The following is an 18,974-nucleotide window of genomic DNA, read 5'->3' on the forward strand; positions in this document are numbered from 1 at the left end:
GAACACCCTGTCAGGCCCTGGGGAGAGAAAAGCGGTTCCAGAGGCAAGAGATTCTGCAGATGCTGCAAAACTCAGGCAAAAGACACAAAATGCTGAGCTCAGCAGGCCAGGCAGCATGTGCTGATAAAGTGTCTCAGCCCAAAATGTCGACTGTATATTCTCCTTCCTGGATGCTGCCTCCTTGCTGAGTTCCTTCAGCCTTTTGTGCCCAAGTTTAGGTGACCTTTTGGCAATTATTAGCAATATCACAGCTTTATGAATACCTGAAAATAGTAAAAATTACCCACTTCTGACTACTATTACATACCTGGAAATTTTTGTCCATTCTGACGGAACGCTGTGCAGCAGAGAATTTTTCACTTCTATAAGAAACTAGAAGATAAAATGCAAATCATATAATTATTTTTACACTCTGTGCATACTAGGCGTCTCACCAGTGCACCTGAAGACTACAGTACTACCATAATGGGCCTGGCTGGTTGACAATGGTACAACAGCTGGAGCTGCAATTGTAGGGGATTCTAAAAATATTCTAACACTGACAGCTCTCAGTGTTAGAATATTGACACTAACCAGTTGAATTGTCATTAAAAAGCTGCAGGTGCTGGAAATCTGGAATTAAAAATGATGGGCATATGCAGCTCAGACAGTATTCTAAGGAGACTGCTATCATTTCCAATCAATCATATGATATTGATGCAAACACGAGGAAATCTGCAGATGCTGGAAGTTCAAGCAACACACACAAAATGCTGGTGGAACACAGCATTTTGTATGTATTACATGATATTGATTTCAAGTATTACACCGTTTCTCCAGCCCGACCTCCTTGGGCTACCCCTCGGTTACAAGTGAGTCATGGCTCGACAGGCATTTAAAAGTCTGAAAAGACACAAAGCCCCACCATGTGGTAGCTACACCTCTGCAGTAATGTAACAAACAGCGTTCATGAGAGCCAATTAACATGAATAGTTATTTACCATCTTCCCCTGCTGGGTTATAACATTCATATTTTGTCACTAATGTTCAATATTGAACAGCGTTCATCCTGTAATGATCAATAAACTAGTTGCTTGGAATCAAATGACCTTGTCTGGTGTCTCGGTGCTGGCTGTGTCTGAACCGGTGCCACCCCTTGTCCCTGGCACTCCTTCACTGCCAGCTGTCCCACACCCCTCCCACGTCCTCTGCCCAACTCCATTCCCAACATCCTTTGCTCTCACCAGGTGAACAAACTCTCCACACCACGTTGACAAATACAGTATTGTGCTAAAGTCTTAGGCATCCTGGCTATATATATTATATAAATGCCTAAGACTGTTGCACAATACTGTACTTTTATTATTCCTTCCATAGGAAAAATGATTTTGACTCTCTCCCCTATCTCTGCTGCCTTTGGTGGAACAATACCGCCAAAGATCCTTGTAAAACATCTCGCGGATCAGCTGGAAGGGCAGCCGCACTAACGCCAGTGTACAGGAGATCACACGAATAGCATCTCCACCAGGACAAAGAAACACCAACTCCGATGGATAGGTCATGTCACTCAGATGCCCAGCTCATGTCCCCCCCAAACAGATCCTTTGCTCCCAGCTGAGGGAAGGAAGGTCAGTGAGCTCCTGATGGCGAAAGGAAACACTTCAAAGGTAACATTAGAATCAGCCTGAAGAAACTGAACATTATGTCTGAAAACTGGGAAGACATTACACTCAATAGACACACCTGGAGGAAATCTGTTCAGGAAGAAGCTGAAAACATGACAGCGACCTCCACTGTGCCACAGGGAACAAGAGACAGCTGTGAAAGGAGAGACTAAACAACCAGTCAACTCAACTCAACCACTAACCACAGCCACCACTTACTCCTGCCCATACTGCACCTCGGACTTCAACTACTGCACAGAGTCCTGTCATCTTCAGAAGTTTTCGGATGACTCTGCTATAGTTGGATGCATCAGCAAGGGAGATGAGGCTGAGTACAGGGCTACGGTAGGAAACTTTGTCACATGGTTTGAGCAGAATTATCTGCAGCTTAATGTGAAAAAGACTAAGGAGCTGGTGGTAGACCTGAGGAGAGCTAAGGTACTGGTAACCCCTGTTTCCATCTGGGGGTCAGTGTGGACATGGTGGAGGATTACAAATACCTGGGGATATGAATTGACAATAAACTGGACTAGTCTAAGAACACTGAGGCTGTCTACAAGAAGGGTCAGAGCCGTCTCTATTTCCTGAGGAGACTGAGGTCCTTTAACATCTGCCTGACGATGCTGAGGATGTTCTACGAGTCTGTGGCAGCCAGTGCGATCATGTTTGCTGTTGTGTGCTGGGGCAGCAGGCTGAGGGTCGCAGACACCAACAGAATCAACAAACTCATTCGTAAGGCCAGTGATGGTGTGGGGATGGAACTGGACTCTCTGACGGTGGTGTCTGAAAAGAGGATGCTGTCCAAGTTGCAGGCCATCTTGGACAATGTCTCCCATCCACGACACAATGTACTGGTTGGGCACAGGAGTACATTCAGCCAGAGACTCATTCCACCGAGATGCAACAAAGAGCATCATAGGAAGTCATTCCTGCCTGTGGCCATCAAACTTTACAACGCCTCCCTTGGAGGGTCAGACACTCTGAGCCAATAGGCTGGTCCTGGACTTATTTCAAATTTACATATTACTATTTAATTATTTATGGTTTTATTACTATTTAATTATTTATGGTGCAACTGTAACGAAAACCAATTTCCCCAGGGATCAATACAGTATGACTATGATCATGACCAGGATATGTGGTCCCAGATCAGCCTCTACAGCCACCTGAGCCCCACCAATAGACAACCCCTCAGGAGAACATCATACTGAACTCGAGCGATCGCGCTACCAGTTACAATGGTACAGATGCGGGATGCCCTATATCCTACGGTTGGCTTCGATGAGATTGAAGTATGAGAGGCTATCACGCTGTTTAATAGAATATGGCTGCACAAGTACCTATGAGAACAATTACTTGGCAGTTTCCAAAGCAACTCTATTACGTGGCCACCCGCAGTGAAAGCAGCAGGGAAGAGAATAGAGGGACATGGATCTCAGGCAGGCAGATGGGATTTATTGACGCTCAGCACAGACATAGCGGTCTGAAAGAGCTGATCTTCTACTGTACTATTCAGTATTCAAAGTAACGTTTCACTGAAAAGAGAGGAAGTTGATATTTTTATTAACCAAGATAAATATTTGAAGAAATGTACTTCTCAGTATCATATAACAGAAACCACAAAGAGGGAGCTCTAATTCACACTAATTTATCGGTAATGAAATCCATTTTCAAAAGCTCATTACTAAGGAGCAAGTTATATTTGCTGTCCTGAAACCTTTCTGGCCGGAGCAGAGGAATTTGAAGATAAACATTCGGCTTCATTCAGCTTAAGCCCGAGAATAGCAAGCTCCTCGTAATCCTTGTAAAGCTTGTTCATAATCACAAGCAATATGAACCTATATCATTAATCTTTGGAAATACTGTCATGTGGTGCTCAGGTTCTGAGACAAACAGCTGGACATTTGGATCGTGATCTAGAGACAAGTTCAAATCTAACCACGGCAGCTGGGATAATTAAATCTGCAATTTAAAAAAAAATCTAATCTAGAAGCAACAACAAAAACCTACCAGATACTCATAAAAACCCATGTACTTCACCAAATTTCTTCGCCATAAAATTTACCATATGTATCCAGCCAACAATTCCAACGTGGATGATACTTTTTTAATATATAGCAGCAGAATTAGGCCATTCGGCCCATCAAGTCTGCTCAGCCATTCCATCATAGTTGATTTATTATCCCTCTCAACCCCATTCTCCTGCTTTGCCCTTTAATATTTGATGCCCTGACTGATCAAGAACCTATCAACCTCTGCTCTAAATATACCCAATGACTAGGGCAATACAGCCGCCTGTGGCAATGAACTCCACAGACTCACCACCCTACGGCTAAAGAAATTCCTTCTCATCTCCATTCCAAAGGGATGTCCTTCTATTCAGAGTCCTAGACTCCCAGCTCCTCATTTTAATGGAAAGGAGGGACGGACAATAAATGCCAAAAATCCAGAAATATCAAGACCTCTAAATAAAAAAAAATGCACTTTGTTAAAGGTCTAATGATTTTATTATCAGAACCTACCATATGTAGATAGTAACACCCAAAAAAAAAGGCTGAATGAACTCAGCAAGTCAGGCAGCATCTATGGAGGGGAATAAACAGTCGATGTTTAGGACGAGATCATTCATTTGATGGCTCTGGGCTCTACTCACTGGAATTCAGAAAAATGAGGGGCGACCTCACTGAAATCTATCTGATGCTGAAGAGCTGATGTGGAGAGGACACAGCTTCAGGATAGATGGGCGTCCTTTCCGAATGGGGAGGACAGGGATTTCTTTATCTAGAGAGTGGTGAATCTGTGAAATTTGTTACCACAGGCTGATGGGGAGGCCGTCACTGGGTATATTTAAGGCAGAGCTTGATAGATTCTTGATTGGTCAGGGCATGAAGGGATACGGGGAGAAGGAAGGAGATTGAGGCTGACAGGGAAATAGATCAGCCATGATGAAATGGCAGAACAGACTCGATGGGCCAAAATGGCTTAGTTCTGTTCCTATTTCCTATGGCCTTACAGCCCGAAACATCGACTGTTTATTGCTCTCCGTAGACCCGGTCTTACCTGCTGAGTTCCTCTCTCATTTCGTGCAGGTTGTTCAAGATTTCCAGCATCTGCAGTATCCATTGTGTTTCTAAGTAGTTAATACAAACCATTCTCTCAATCCACTCGGAACTCCCCGCCCAATTCCCACAGACTTCAGTAGAAAAAGCATGAAAATTGACCAGCTTGCTGATTGAGCAAATGAATAAGTAGGCAGACGGATCTGAGAGCATTCTGTCCCACAAATGAACTAGGTAACCTGTTACAGCCTCACAAAGAATCCAAACATATTATTTCTTTATTAAGAGGTCAGCACAACATCATGGGCTGAAGGACTCATACTGCACTGTACTGTTCAGTGTTTTATGTTCATATGATACAAACAACGCTCTGAAATTACACCTACAATGATTGTTGCATTGTCTTTAATAATACAAAAACCTGAAGAAATTAAAAATAAAGCCACCCTGGAAATGCCCAATGAGTCAGACAGAAATGTGACGAGAAAAAGTTCCTCAGCCAATTCAAACTTTACTTTTCATATTCCACTCTGTCAGAATCAGATCAGGTTTAATATCATTGGCGTATGTCATAAACTTTGTAACTTTGCAGCACCAGTACACTGCAATACACAATAGAAAAAATCAGAACTACAGTAAAAAAGTTTTTTTATTATATATATGTTAACTTAAATAAGTATTGCAAAAAATAGGAAATAAAAAAGTAGTGAGGTCGTGTCCATGGGTTCAATGTCCATGCAGAAATCAGGCAGCAAAGGGGAAGAAGCTGTTCCTGAATCGCTGAGTGTGTGACTTCAGGTGTCTGTACCTCCTACCTGATGGTAACAGTGAGAAGAAGGCATGTCCTAGGTAGTGGGGGTGTTTAATGATGGACGTCATCTTTTTAAGGCACCATTTGTTGATGGTGTCCTGGATACTATGGAGGCTAGTGCCCATGCTGGTGCTGACTAATTTTCCAACTCTCTTCAGCTTACTTCGATCTTGTGCAGTAGGCACCCCCCCCCCCCCCACCATTCCATATATCAGTGATACAGCCAGTTAGAATACATCTGCAGAAATTTACTAGTATTTTGTGGACATAACAAATCTCCACAAACCCTTAATAAAATACAACCGCTGTCTTGCCTAAGTAAGACTTGTCCATGTTCTAAGTGAGCCCAATATGTTCATGTTTGTGGACTCACTCAATAAATTTTGGGCATTATCAATGTTACACTATGCTTTGACTGCTCAAGTCTGGATTGTTAGCCTAGCCGTGCAACCACGAGGAAAATGTACCAACGTTTAACGTTAAGGAGGCTAAGCATGTCACTGAACACTCTCAAAAGCTTCCAGAGATGCAATGGTGAAAGCATTCTGACTAGTTGCACCATGGTCTGGTATGGTAATTCCAGGGCAGGAACGCAATAATCTGCAGAGAGTAGTGAACTCTGTCCAGTGACATCATGAGTACATCCCTCTCTGCCATCTGTAGTATCTACGGAAGAAGGTAGCGTCCATTATCAAACACCTCCACCACCCACATCATGCGACTTTCTCACAGCTACCATTGGACAGGAGGTACAGAAGCCTGAAGTGCCACATCAACAGGTTGAGGAACAGTTACTCCCCTTTGACCATTCCCCTCAGCAAAATCCTAGTCATTACCTCAATGCAGTAACAATATGATTCATTTGCACAACGTTTGATTTTGTTTAATTTTTGGTACTAATTCTGATTTTTCTTGTACAGTTTATGGAAAATATGCATTTTTGTTTTTCTTCTGCCTGTTGTGCCACTAATATTGCAGCAAGCTTCACTGCACCAGTGAATTCCTGCATTCGTGCATACGACAATTAACCCAACTTGAATTTAACGATCATTGTAATTAGCAAATACACCTCTCAACATTGTTTAAAGGAACTTAAGAACAACAGATATATTATCACACAATAGTTCCTGACTACTCTTCTTAAAGTCAGTTAAAATTGATAAATTTCTCACCTGTCAAATTTGTTCAGTGTTATTTCAAAAGTACAGGATCACAAAACCTCCATGTACAAATTTTTAGATAACTATCTGGACTAAACCATAACTATTACAGCCTTAAGGAGCTAAATGCATTGATATCTCAATAAATTTCTCATGACAAAACATCCTGACCTTTCTGTTAAGGTTTTACAGTCTCTGCAAGTCTCACTGTTTTTGACTATTGGGATGTACAAACGTTTGTAATTCATGTAATTTGCCTAGTGACTCACTGGATAGAAGAACAGTAAAGAAATCTAGACAATGGTTCAAGATGACAGATACTTTTTTATTCCTTTGTTGCTAAAGTGATAGAAAACAGATGAAACTAATTGGCCATCTCAACCTTTATCTACAATAGATAAAATGCTGGAGGAACTCCCCAGGTCAGGCAGCATGTACAGTGGGGAATAAACAGGTCTCGGCCTGAAACAACAGCTGATGATTCCCCTCCATAGACGCTGCCTGACCTGCAGAATTTTGTGTGTGTTGCTCTGGATTTCCAGTATCTGCAGAATCCCTTCCCTTTATCAAACACGTTGCAATAACTGTCTAAAATTGGTATCAGAGACATGCAGCACTATAGCAGTTCAGCCCATCTAGACCATGCCAAACTGTTTTTCTGCCTACCTGCACCTGGATCACAGCCCTCCCCCTCACCCCTCCCATCCATGTATCTATCCAAATTTCTTTTTAACGTTGCAATCAAACCCAAATCCATCACTTCCACTGGCAGTTCGTTCCACGCTGTCACCACTCTCTGAGTGAAGCAGTCCATGTTCCTCTTAAATAATTCAACCTTCAACTTTAACCCATAACCTCTAGTTCTATTTTTTAAGGCTAAAGTTCTACATGATCATTTAGCAAAATTCAAAAGCGCACTGCTATAACAGTGAAGACTAGGCAGCAACTTCTTCCAGCTCATCTGCAGAAATAGCTTAATTTCTATCTTTAATGTCTCTCTTCTTCCTTTTCTAGGTGGACGGGGTTCTGTTGAAGGCACTGATCTACAGCGGCATTCAAACTTCGGTTCTTAACCACGTTGGTTCCTGCTCTGAGGGCTCACTCAGGTGTTTTCTCAATATCCCAAGGACATGGCCTAGAAGCTGAGCGGGCCTTCGGGGACCTGAGGCTCTGTGGCCCTGCAGCGAAGCCAATGCTGCCAACTGAAGCGTAGCGGGAGAAAACGGAATATGGGGATATGTATCTATATATATCTCCCTCTCTCTGTTTGTTGCCGATTCTCCAGTTGGAGAACTCAGGGGAGGGGAATAAAAGCAAAACGGCAGAATTTAACACTGTAAATCGGCAAGTGTTTCTTTTTTGTTTAGTTAACAAAAAAGGTTTTTTGTAACAAAACCTCCCTGCCCCTTTATTAGGGAGAGAGAGAGAGAGAGTCTGCAGCATGTCAAATTGTCCGGTGAACAATTAGTTTTTGTTGGACTGCAGATCATGGTCTTTCTTGGGAGCTTTGCTATTGCTTGCTTGGTTGGTGGGTGGAGGCTGCTAATGACTTTTTGCTGAAGTAAATGGGGGTGGGGGAAGGTCAATGCTTTGCTACTGCTTATGCGTGGGGGGGAGTAGGGGGCTTTGGGGTTCTAACTTTTTTTTACTATCACTCATTCTTTGGGGTTCTCTTTTGTTTTTGTGGATGTCTGCAAAGAACAAAAGTTTCAGGTTGTAAATTGTACATTCTCTGATGGACAATGGAACTATAGAACTATTGAACAAAGGACTGAACTTCAGTGAATTCCTTTCCAAGGATTGGCATAATCTTTTCTCATCATTAAGACTGGTTTACCTCTTGTCCCGAAACGGTACTGTAATCTAAAGATGGTCGTTTCAGGATCAGGCGAACCTCCCTGAGGTGTTGCCGCAGCTGGGAGAGCACCCCCTGAATTTCCTGCTTCCTTTGCTGAATTACAGGGAAGTCAGTGAGGTCCCTGAAGAGCTGTGTCTTATCGCCCGACCTGCAGAGATTTCAGATCATCATGTTAACAGCAGCCGCTGCTCAACACAAAAGAAAGAAAAATATTTGCTGCGTCTTTTCATTAGAATTAACAAAACTGATATCCTGACCGCTAAAAATCTCATTTCTAACTACACAATAGCTTTGTTTTTTAAAAAAAACATGGGCTTTTCTGATGTTTTTCTGTCAACCCCAAGTTGTCCAGGGCCAAATGTGGCAGACAGATTTATACTTTTGGCTATTAGAATCCGAATCAGGTTTATTACCACTGACACACAGTAGTGCAAAAGTCTTAGGATCAGAAATATAGCTAGAGTGCTGAAGACTTTTCACAGTATTGTAGTCATTTTACGTTTTGTTCTGTACTACTGCCACATAAAAAAAACTCATGACATATGTGAGTGATGATAAACTTGAGTTTGAGTAGGTTACATGGTCGGCACAACACTGAGGGCCAAAGGGCCCGTAATATGCTGTAGATTTCTATGTTCTATGATACGGGTCTCTATTGTGGACTGAGAGTGGAAAAGGGGCTGGGGAGGGGAGAGTGGGGAGGATTGTGGGAGGGGAGAGAGAGGGGGAGGGGGAGGGGGGAGAGAGAGGGGGGAGAGGGGGGAGAGAGAGGGGGAAGAGGGGGAGAGAGAGGGGGGGGAGAGAGGGGGGGGGGAGAGGGGGGGAGAGGGGGAGAGAGGGGGAGAGAGAGGGGGAGAGAGAGGGGGAGAGAGGGGGAGGGGGGGGGGGGGGAGAGAGGGGGAGAGAGGGGGAGAGAGGGGGAGAGAGGGGGGAGAGAGGGGGAGAGAGGGGGAGAGAGGGGGGAGAGGGGGGAGAGGGGGGGGGGGGAGGGGGAGAGAGGGGGAGAGAGGGGGGAGAGAGGGGGGAGAGAGGGGGGAGGGGGAGAGAGGGGGAGAGAGGGGGGAGAGGGGGGGAGAGAGGGGGAGAGAGGGGGGAGAGAGGGGGAGGGGGAGAGAGGGGGGAGAGAGGGGGGAGAGAGAGGGGGATAGAGGGGGGAGAGAGGGGGGGAGAGAGAGGGGGAGAGAGAGGGGGGAGAGAGAGGGGGGAGAGAGAGGGGGGAGAGAGAAGGGGGAGAGAGAAGGGGGAGAGAGAAGGGGGAGAGAGAAGGGGGGAGAGAGAAGGGGGGAGAGAGAAGGGGGAGAGAGAAGGGGGGAGAGAGAAGGGGGGAGAGAGAAGGGGGGAGAGAGAAGGGGGGAGAGAGAGGGGGGGAGAGAGAAGGGGGGAGAGGGGAGAGCCTGCTGTCTCAGGGCTGGGTGTGTCGTACCGGCCCCTGGCATTCTACTCCCGCCAGATTTACAAACCCGCTTTCATCTCCACGTTGACAAATACAGTAAGCTACATACATGCGTGCCTAAGACTTTTGCACAGTCGTGTATGTTACGATTTTGTTTTGTTTTGCAGCAGTACTTCAGTGCAATACATAAAATTATAAATCACAAAACAAATAGATAGTGCAATAAATAAAAAGGAACAATGAGGTAGGGCTTGTGGGTTCATGAATGTTCAGAAATCTGATTGCAGAGGGGAAGAAGCTACTTCTAAACCACTGGGTGGGGTCTTCAGGCTGTGGTAGCTCCCCCCGACGGGAGTAATGGGAAGAGGGTATGTCCTGGGTGATGGGGGTCCTTAATGATGGATACCACGCTTTAGAGGCATCGCCTTTTGAAGACGTCCTCATTGCCGGGGAGGCTAGTGCCTATGATGGATCTGGCTGAGTTTGCGACTTTCTACAGCTTTTTCCAAACCTCAGCGTTACTTTGCAAAAAATGAGCCAGGGCTATTTTGGAAAACCGACATAGAGGAGAAAAAAAAACAACAAACAAACTAGCAAACTTCCAGCCTCTGTATTATCTAAAAAAAAACTGTTTATGTGGAAACATTTTTCCAATTTTTGTGTTTTAATACTGGCACTAAAACTGTGAAATCAAACCTTGCACTTGTATAAATTATGCTTGGATCAGAAGACTTTGTATTTATCATCATCGGCAGAAATTCAATTTGCATCACTTTTTTTTAAATGACAAAGTTGCAGTGCTTCATGGAACAAAATAAAAATGAAGGTGCCAACATTTTGCAGTCACCCTCCACTGGGATGGGTGGGACTACAACCAGAGGGGTCATAGGTTAAGGGGAACATGAGGGGAAACTTCATCACTCAGAGGGTCGTGAGAGTGTGGAAAGAGCTGCTAGCGCAGGTGGTGCGTGGAAGTCAATTTCAACGTTTAAGGGCAGTTTGGATAGGTACGTGGATGGCAAGGGTATGGAAGGCAATGGTCCCAGTGCATTTAGATGGGAATAGGGAGTAGGGAGTTTAAATGGTCTGGCATGGACTAGATGGGCCAAAGGGTCCTTTTCTATGCCGTACTTTTCTATGACTCTATTAGGGTGTACAGGATATGGTGTGTTGCTCTACATTCGTTAGTGGACGGAGTTCAAAAACCTCAAGGTAAATGTGGCAGCTCTATAAAAGCTTGGTTAGATCACACTTGGAATATTGTGCTCAATCAGATGTGGGAGCTTTCGAGAGGGTGCAGAGGAGATTTACCAGGATGCTGACCGGATTAGAGAGCGTGTCTTATGAGGAAAGGTTGAGTGAGCTATAGCTTTTCTCTTTGAAGCAAAGGAGTATGCAAGATGACTTGACAGAGGCACACAAGATGATAGGAGGCATGGATCGAGTGGACAGCCAGAGACTTTCCCCCCCGGGTGGAAATGGCCAACATGAGAGGGCGTTATTTGAAGGTGTTTGGAGGAAAGTATAGGGGGGATGTCACGAGATATTTGTTTTTTTAAAAACACAGAGTGGTGGATGCATGGAATGCGCAGCAGGGTGGTGCGAGAGGCAGGTACATTAGGGGCATTTAATAAACTCTTAGAGAGGCATATTGATGATAGAAAAATCTAGGGCTATGTAGAAAGGAAGGGAGGATAGTTGAAAGGTCAGCACAACATCATAGGCCAAAGGGGCTGCACTGTATACATATGGTTGTAAAGGGAACGAGACAAGGGGGCTTAGGGACGAGGGGGCTGAAGTTCCTGTAGAAAGAAGCAAGGGCACTGCAGAAAGGAATACTCGACCAGAGTGAAACCGAGTGAAGAAACATTCTGTACACTTCATTCACAATCCATCAAAAGCATCATGAGGCCTTCCACCCATCAAGGTTACTCTGACATTCAGTAAGATCATGACTGATCCGGTACCTCAAACACCAAATTCCCACTCTGCCCACTTATCCTTATCTCCCTGCATGTGAGGGTTTCCAGCTTCCGTTCAATATCAATGCTTTCCAAGGTTGTGCTGAACCCATTAAATTAGTAATCAAATGGCTAACTAATCTCTTCTGTCTACACAATTTTCCTCACATTCACGTGCCTATCTAAACATCTGTTAGAAGTCCCTAATGTATTTGCCTCCACCACCACCCCAGGCACCCACCACTCTCTGCGTAAAAAACTTGCCCCTCATGTATCCCCTCTCACCTGAAACGCATGCCCTCTGGTATTGGACAATTCAACCCTGGAGAAGGGACACTCCCTCTCTACTCTGTCTATGCCTCCTCTAATCTTATAAACATCTATCAGATCTCCTCTCAGCCTCCACTGCTCCGCAGAAAACAACCCAAGTCTGTCCAACCTCTCACTACAGCACGTCCCCTAAAACAGGCAGCATCCTGGTAAATCTGCTCTGCAACATCTCCAAAGCCTCCTGTAACGGGGCGACTGGAACAGTATGCAATACTCCAGGTGCTGCCCAACAAGAGTTTTATAAAGCTGCGACCTAACTTCTTGACTTGTAAATGTACTGCCTTGACTAATAGTCCACTCTTGGTGGATGGCTTCATCTTTTCACATTGCTTTCCACCTGTTGCCCACTCATTCTCTTGGTTGCTCTCTATCCCCTTGAAAGCCTCTCTTTAACCTCATCGCTACCTTCAATCCCACTTGATCAGTAAACATAGGAATTTATTCAGTAAGCCTTTCACGGGGAGGGTGGCCCGCACACGGATCGAGCTGCCAGAGGAAGCGTTTCAGCAAGGTTCATTGACATTGGACGTTACAGTAACATAGTGGTCAGAGCTACACTATTACAGCTCTGGGAGGCAGAGTTCAGTTCTGGAAACCTCTGTAAGATCATTTGTATGTGGGCTTCCTCCCACAGTTCAAAGACTGGTCAGTAGGTTAATTGGTCATTGTAAATGGTCCCATGATTAGCCTAGTGCTAAATAGTGGGTTGCTGGGTAGCACGGTTTGATAGGCCGGAAGGGCGGGGTATTTCTAATTAATTAAAAACAATACTTAGAAGATACCTAGACAGAATACTTGTCTAGATAGAATACTAAGGATAGAATACTTGTGCAAATGGGACTGGCTTAGATGGGAATCTTGGTCAGTATGAGCCAGTCGGACCGAAGGGCGTGTTTCTGTGCTGCTAGCCTACGTTTTAAGGGATCAACGTTTTCCCCTTTTATGGAGCTACAGTCTGCATCTGGGCATAGACCGGCTGTAACAGGACTGAAAGCGTGGGCAGGAATGCACAGGTTTGTCTCGAAACCCGACATAGACGTGCGTGCTTGGAGCTCGCTTGCTACTGGGACTTGGATAGCAATCCTGCCAAACTCAGCAAATTTTTCCCCTCCTTTAGTATGTAAAAAGGAGAAGTAATGAGGGTCAGTTTCTTCCCTCTGAGGATAAAAGTATTAACGAAAATTACACTTCCCTCCATTCTCCGAAAGAAACAGCGCCGAGCTGGTAAATACTTAACTACAAAGGTGTATATTTCTGGGTGAACGTACTTGGCTCCATTTTCATCAAGAATGGCCAGGTAGCGGTGCACGGGACTCAGCAGCTGTGGCAGCTCCAGCAGGGAATCACGCAGCAGAGAGGAACTTAACTGCGTCTCGGCGGCTGGAAGCAGTGCGCGGAAACCCACCTCCAGGTTGGACAAAGTACGGACAAGCTGGTAGAACTCCCACGTGGAGCACTGAAATATGAGGAGCGATCGGTTAGGGAACTTGACAAACACCCAAGTTAGCCGCAGTAAAAACAAAGCGAAGGAGGTATTCAGAAAGTTAGGCAGCATCCGTTAATGTGTCACTGCAATTACACTTTATTAACCTGATGTATTCCTCTCTATACAACAGTGACTCAAACACAAGACACAGGAACAGAATTAGACCATTCGAACCATCGAGTCTGCTCCACCGTTCCCGTCTTCTCCACATAACCTTTCTCACCCTTACTAATCCAGAACCTATCAACCTCCGCTTTGACTCGGTCGTAGTGAGAACTGGGCCTCAAGCCGCGGCGTCACCTGTTTACAGCGGCCCAGGAGAGAGGCAGTGTTGGTGCTGTCCCCCAGTGTTCACTTGGCAGAAAACAAGCTGTATTGTGTTCAGCTGCAGACTCCTGCAACATTCATGGACTCAGGGTCTTGAACTTTCTATTTTACGTGACTGTATTTTACTGATATCTTACATGTGCTCTACGCACCTTGTGTTGTGTGTGACAGTTTGTACTGTGCTTTCCACCGTGGACCTGGAGTAACACGGTTTCATTTGGCTACATTCATGAGTATTCATGCATGGTTGAATTACGAATGAAAAACTTGAAATATACCTAGTAACTTGGTTCCACAGCAGTCTTCAGAGGACAAATGGGCCTATATTCTCTGATGTCAACATGGAGTGACAGAGAACCTCAATCAAACACAAAAAGTGTTTGTCAAGACAGGGTGGTGAGGAAGGCAAATGCAATGTTCCCATTCATTTCAAGAGGTTTAGAATGTAAGAGCAGGGATGTGATGCTGAGGCTTTATAAGGTACTGGTGAGGCCTCACCTTGAGGATTGTGAACAGTTTTAGGTTCCTCATCTAAGAAGAGATGTGCTGGCATTGGAGAGGGTCCAGAAGAGGTTCACAAGGATGATTCCAGGAATGAAAGGGTTATCATATGAGGAACGCTTGATGGTTTTGGGTCTGTACTCGCTGGAATTTAGAAGGATGGGGGGTGGGGTGGATCTCATTGAAACCTTTCAAGTGTTGAGAGTATTTAAGACAGAGTAGATGTAGAAAGGATGTTTCCCAAGGTAGGAGAGTCTAGGACAAAAGGGCACAGCCTCAGGATAGAGAGTCGTCCATTTAAAAGATGCAGAGAACTTTCTTTAGCCAGAGGGTGGTGAATTTGTGGAATTTGTTGCCGCAGGTGGCTGTGGAGGCCAGGTTGTTGGGTGTATGTAAGGCAGAGATTGGCCATGGCGTCAAAGGTTATGGGGAGAAGGCCGGGGAGTGGGGCTGAGGAGGGGAAAAATGGATCAGCCATGATTGAACAGCGGAGCAGACTCGATGGGCCAAATGGCCTAATTCTGCTCCTACGTTTTATGGTCTTATGTAGACCAGCTACAGTATTTCCATTTGTCCAAGGTCAGTAAGTGGTTACGGCCTTTGTCTAATGTAGGAAAAAGATTAAGATACATTTCTTTATTTGTGGGGCTGATTTTAATTCTCAGTCACTCATTGCATGAAAGGAGTCAATGGAGTTGGGTATAGAGACTCCGAGAGGAGTTGAAGATCTACCACAAATTACTGAACAGAAGCATAACAGCAGTAACTGCATGGTTTACTCTTGTTCCAAATATTTCTTATGCTTCAATGTGACTTAAACTACGACCTTCAGATCTGAAAACTGAATGATACTGAAAGGGCCATGACAGACACGGGCACTGACACTATTTCCTCAGCATATGTCAAACAACCTAAATGTAAAGGGCCTGCTCCCTTTGACTTTTTTTTTAAAGAACACAGAGTATTACAGCACACAACAGGCCCTTTAGCCCATGATGTTGTTCCTAACCCTTTAATCTACTCAAAGACCAATCTAATCCTTCCCTCCCTCAAATCCCTCCATTTTTCTTCTAACTGTGTGCCTTATTAAAAGTCCCTTAAATGTCCCTAATATATCTGCCTCTACCACCACCAGTGGCAGGGTACTCTCTGTACCCACCACACTGTGTAAAGAACTTACCTCTGACATCCCCCCCTATATTTTCTTCCAATTACTTTAAAAATTACACCCCCTTATTATTAGCCACTTCCACCCTGTGAAAAACTCTGGCTACCGACTCGATCAACGCCTCTATCATCTTGCACGCCTCTAACAAGTCATCTCTCATCCTTTTTCACTCTAAAGAGAACAGCCCTGGCTAACTCAACCCCGTAAGACATACTTTCTAATCCAGGCAGCTTCCTGGTAGATCTCCTCTGCATCCTCACTAAAGGAGGTACAGAAGCCTTGGATCCCACACCATCAGTTTCATACACAATTATTACCCCTCAGCCATAAGCCTCTTGAACCAAAGTGGATAACTTCCCTCACCCAAACACTGAATTTATTCCAGAACCTACGGATTCACTTTCAAGGACTCTAAAATGCACATTCTCAATATTGACTATTTATCTTTTGTGTTTTTTTTGTATTTGCACAATTCATTGTCTTTTGCACACTGGTTGTTTGCCTGTCCTTGTTTGTGTGCAGTTTTTTATTGATTCTATTGTGTTTCCTTGTATTTGCTGTGAATACCACAAGAAAATGAATCTCAGGGTAGTACATATGGTAGATGATGTACATAATGACAGAGTACTCTGTCAATAAATTAACTTTGATCTTTGAACATCCTTCCTATAATAAGGCGATCAGAACTGAACACAACACTCCAGTTTTCCTCTCCACAGATTCCTTCTGCCAGCACTCTGACGCACAGCTCAATCCCCAACATTCTCCGTTCTTCACACGTGTACCAACACAGTCACTGCCAGAAGGCTGCAAAATTACTGGTGGGGCAGCACCGTTGATCCTAATCTCTCCTCAGCTAACACATCTGCATGGATATTTTTTCAAAACGGTCTAAAAGTAGAATACGATGCTTAATTTCCATTTGCTGAACAAGCAGTGGAGGCCCCCCTCCTTCCTGCAGATAAAAGGCAAAAAAAACAGGTGAGCTTTGATTGTTGTTAAATATTTCAATCACCCAAAAAGTCACTGAATAACAGGAAAATATAGAGGGCCGTCCCTTTAGAACAGAGATGAGGACATCCAGGGAGTAGTGAATCTGTGGAATTCATTTCCACAGACAACTTGGAGGCCAAGCCATTGGGTATATTTAAAGCAGAAGTTGATAGGTTCTTGATTCCTAAGTGTCAAAGGTTACAGGGAGAAGGCAGGAGAATGGGGTTGAGCACGATGATAAATTTGGCCTGTTCCCTAAAACCCTCACTAACTTTTATAGATGCACCCTAGACTTTTCGTCCCTCCTGTAACAAAAGATCTTTATGTCATAGACCAATACCCTGCCAGGATAATCAAGGACACGACCCACCCAGCCAACACACTTCTCGTCCCTCTTCTCTCCGGGAGAAGGCTCAGGAGCTTGAAGACTCGTACAGCCAGATTTGGGAATAGCTTCTTTCCAACTGTGATAAGACTGCTGAATGGATCCTGACCCGGATCTGGGTCGTACCCTCTAAATATCTGGACCTGCCTCTCGGTTTTTTTGCACTACCTTACTTTCCATTTTCTATTTATGGTTTATAATTTAAATTTTTAATATTTACTATCGATCTGTACTCCAGGGAGCAGGAAGTGCAGAGTCAAATATTGCTGTGATGATTGTATGTTCTAGTATCAATTGTTTGGCGACAATAAAGTATAAAGTATCAGCTATGATGGAAGGGTGGAGCAGACTCAATGGGCTTAAGGTCTAGTTCTGCTCCTATGTTTTATGGTCTTACTGACACTGTCCTTACATTCACAATCTCTGATAAACCTCTATAGCAGGGGTTCCCAACCTAGGGTCCACAGACCACTTGCTTAATGGTATTGGTCCATGGCATAAAGATCTTTTGTTACAGGACTGTGTATGTGAATGGGTGTGAAAGAGGAATTGGGCTTGTTTCTTCTTTTGCTGTTGTTTGCTGCCTGTGTTCTGTGTTGGGTTCTGTGTTGTTCAGCTGAGCATTGTGGGTACGCCATGTTGGCGCTAGAATGAATGGCAACCCTTGCGGGCTGCCCCCAGCACATACTCAGGTGCGTTGGCTGATAATGCAAACGACACACTTCGCTGTACATTTTGATGGACACATGACAAACTTGAATCTTGAAATACTATTCGGGTAAAGCATCGATGCAAATAAAAGTCAAGGCAAAGGCTTGCTCAAGCAACTTCCAGTTCTACAATGGGCAACCTTCACTCTTGAGTCCATGATATGCAAACATATAAAGAATAACAGTGACCTTGTAACAAATTCACAGCCAAACAAAAAGGGGCACAACTGCTTTCAAAACCGTGGAGATGCACATCTCCTCTCGAACACTCATCATCCACAATTCTTACAGTTAGCCCCGTGTCAGGTTCCCTGGGCATCATTATTTCACAGGGCCTCGTGAGGCAGAACTATTTCTCCTCCACTAACAAAGAGACGGTTCAGGATGTACTTCTTGTGGCAATTGGTAAAATTCCATCTTCTACGGAACGTGCTGGTGCAATTCTACACCACCCTCATACAGCGTATCCTCACATCGGACAATACTGTCTGGTTTGATGCAGCATCCTCTTGCAACAGTCAGGACAGCAAAAAAAGGTCATTGTCTGCAGTTCACCCCCACTGCAGGACTTGTATGCATCCAGGTCAAAGAAGTGGGCAGGAAAACTCAGACACCAGCCACCGTGCAAAATACCTTTTCTAGAAGATCCCTTCTGTACGGTGGGTGTTACAGGGCTACTAAAACAAAATATTCACACCACCTTCAAAGTTTCTTTCCCCAAGCAGTTAATCTGTGCAACCATTCTAGTTAGCCTTCTCCCCACCCCTTCTCAGTCATGTCACTGTAAACACATCAAACCCCTTTTTTGAAATATTGTTTGTAAATACATACTAGTATTTATGCATATTTTGTTCCATATCTGCCCTTTAAACTCTAACTACATTTTTAAATTATTCTTTATCACTGGTGAATGTTGTTCATTGTTGTATGTCTGACCAACACACCACAGCACGTGAAGTTAGATGGTGAATGAAGCCGATATTATTTAACAAACAATTCTTTTTGTACGCGAGGTTTGCTAACATTGAAGGTAACATCCAATTACAGGACAGCTCTGGTTCTGACTATTTTGAATCGACTGGATAAACCACAAATGAGGCAGTAATAATTCTATTCAGCTTAATAACGATAAATACAGACAACCAGCGTAATCCTGCATCACACTAATTTCAGAAAACAAACAGCATTA

General features: G+C 44.3%; 1 protein-coding gene across 1 annotated transcript in view; it reads right to left on the minus strand.

Moving 5' to 3' along the window:
- Positions 1 to 18,974, minus strand: part of msh3 (mutS homolog 3 (E. coli)) — a 266,392-nt gene that overhangs the window by 160,142 nt on the left and 87,276 nt on the right. Inside the window, exons 14-16 of the mRNA XM_063068557.1 lie at positions 13,484 to 13,671; positions 8,511 to 8,679; positions 308 to 372 (exon numbers count right to left, since the gene is read on the minus strand). Of these exons, the coding sequence (XP_062924627.1) occupies positions 308 to 372; positions 8,511 to 8,679; positions 13,484 to 13,671 (422 nt within the window). The remainder of the gene's footprint in view (positions 1 to 307; positions 373 to 8,510; positions 8,680 to 13,483; positions 13,672 to 18,974) is intronic.

This window comes from Mobula hypostoma, chromosome 16 (genome assembly GCF_963921235.1).
Source record: "Mobula hypostoma chromosome 16, sMobHyp1.1, whole genome shotgun sequence".
NCBI lineage: Eukaryota > Metazoa > Chordata > Chondrichthyes > Myliobatiformes > Myliobatidae > Mobula > Mobula hypostoma.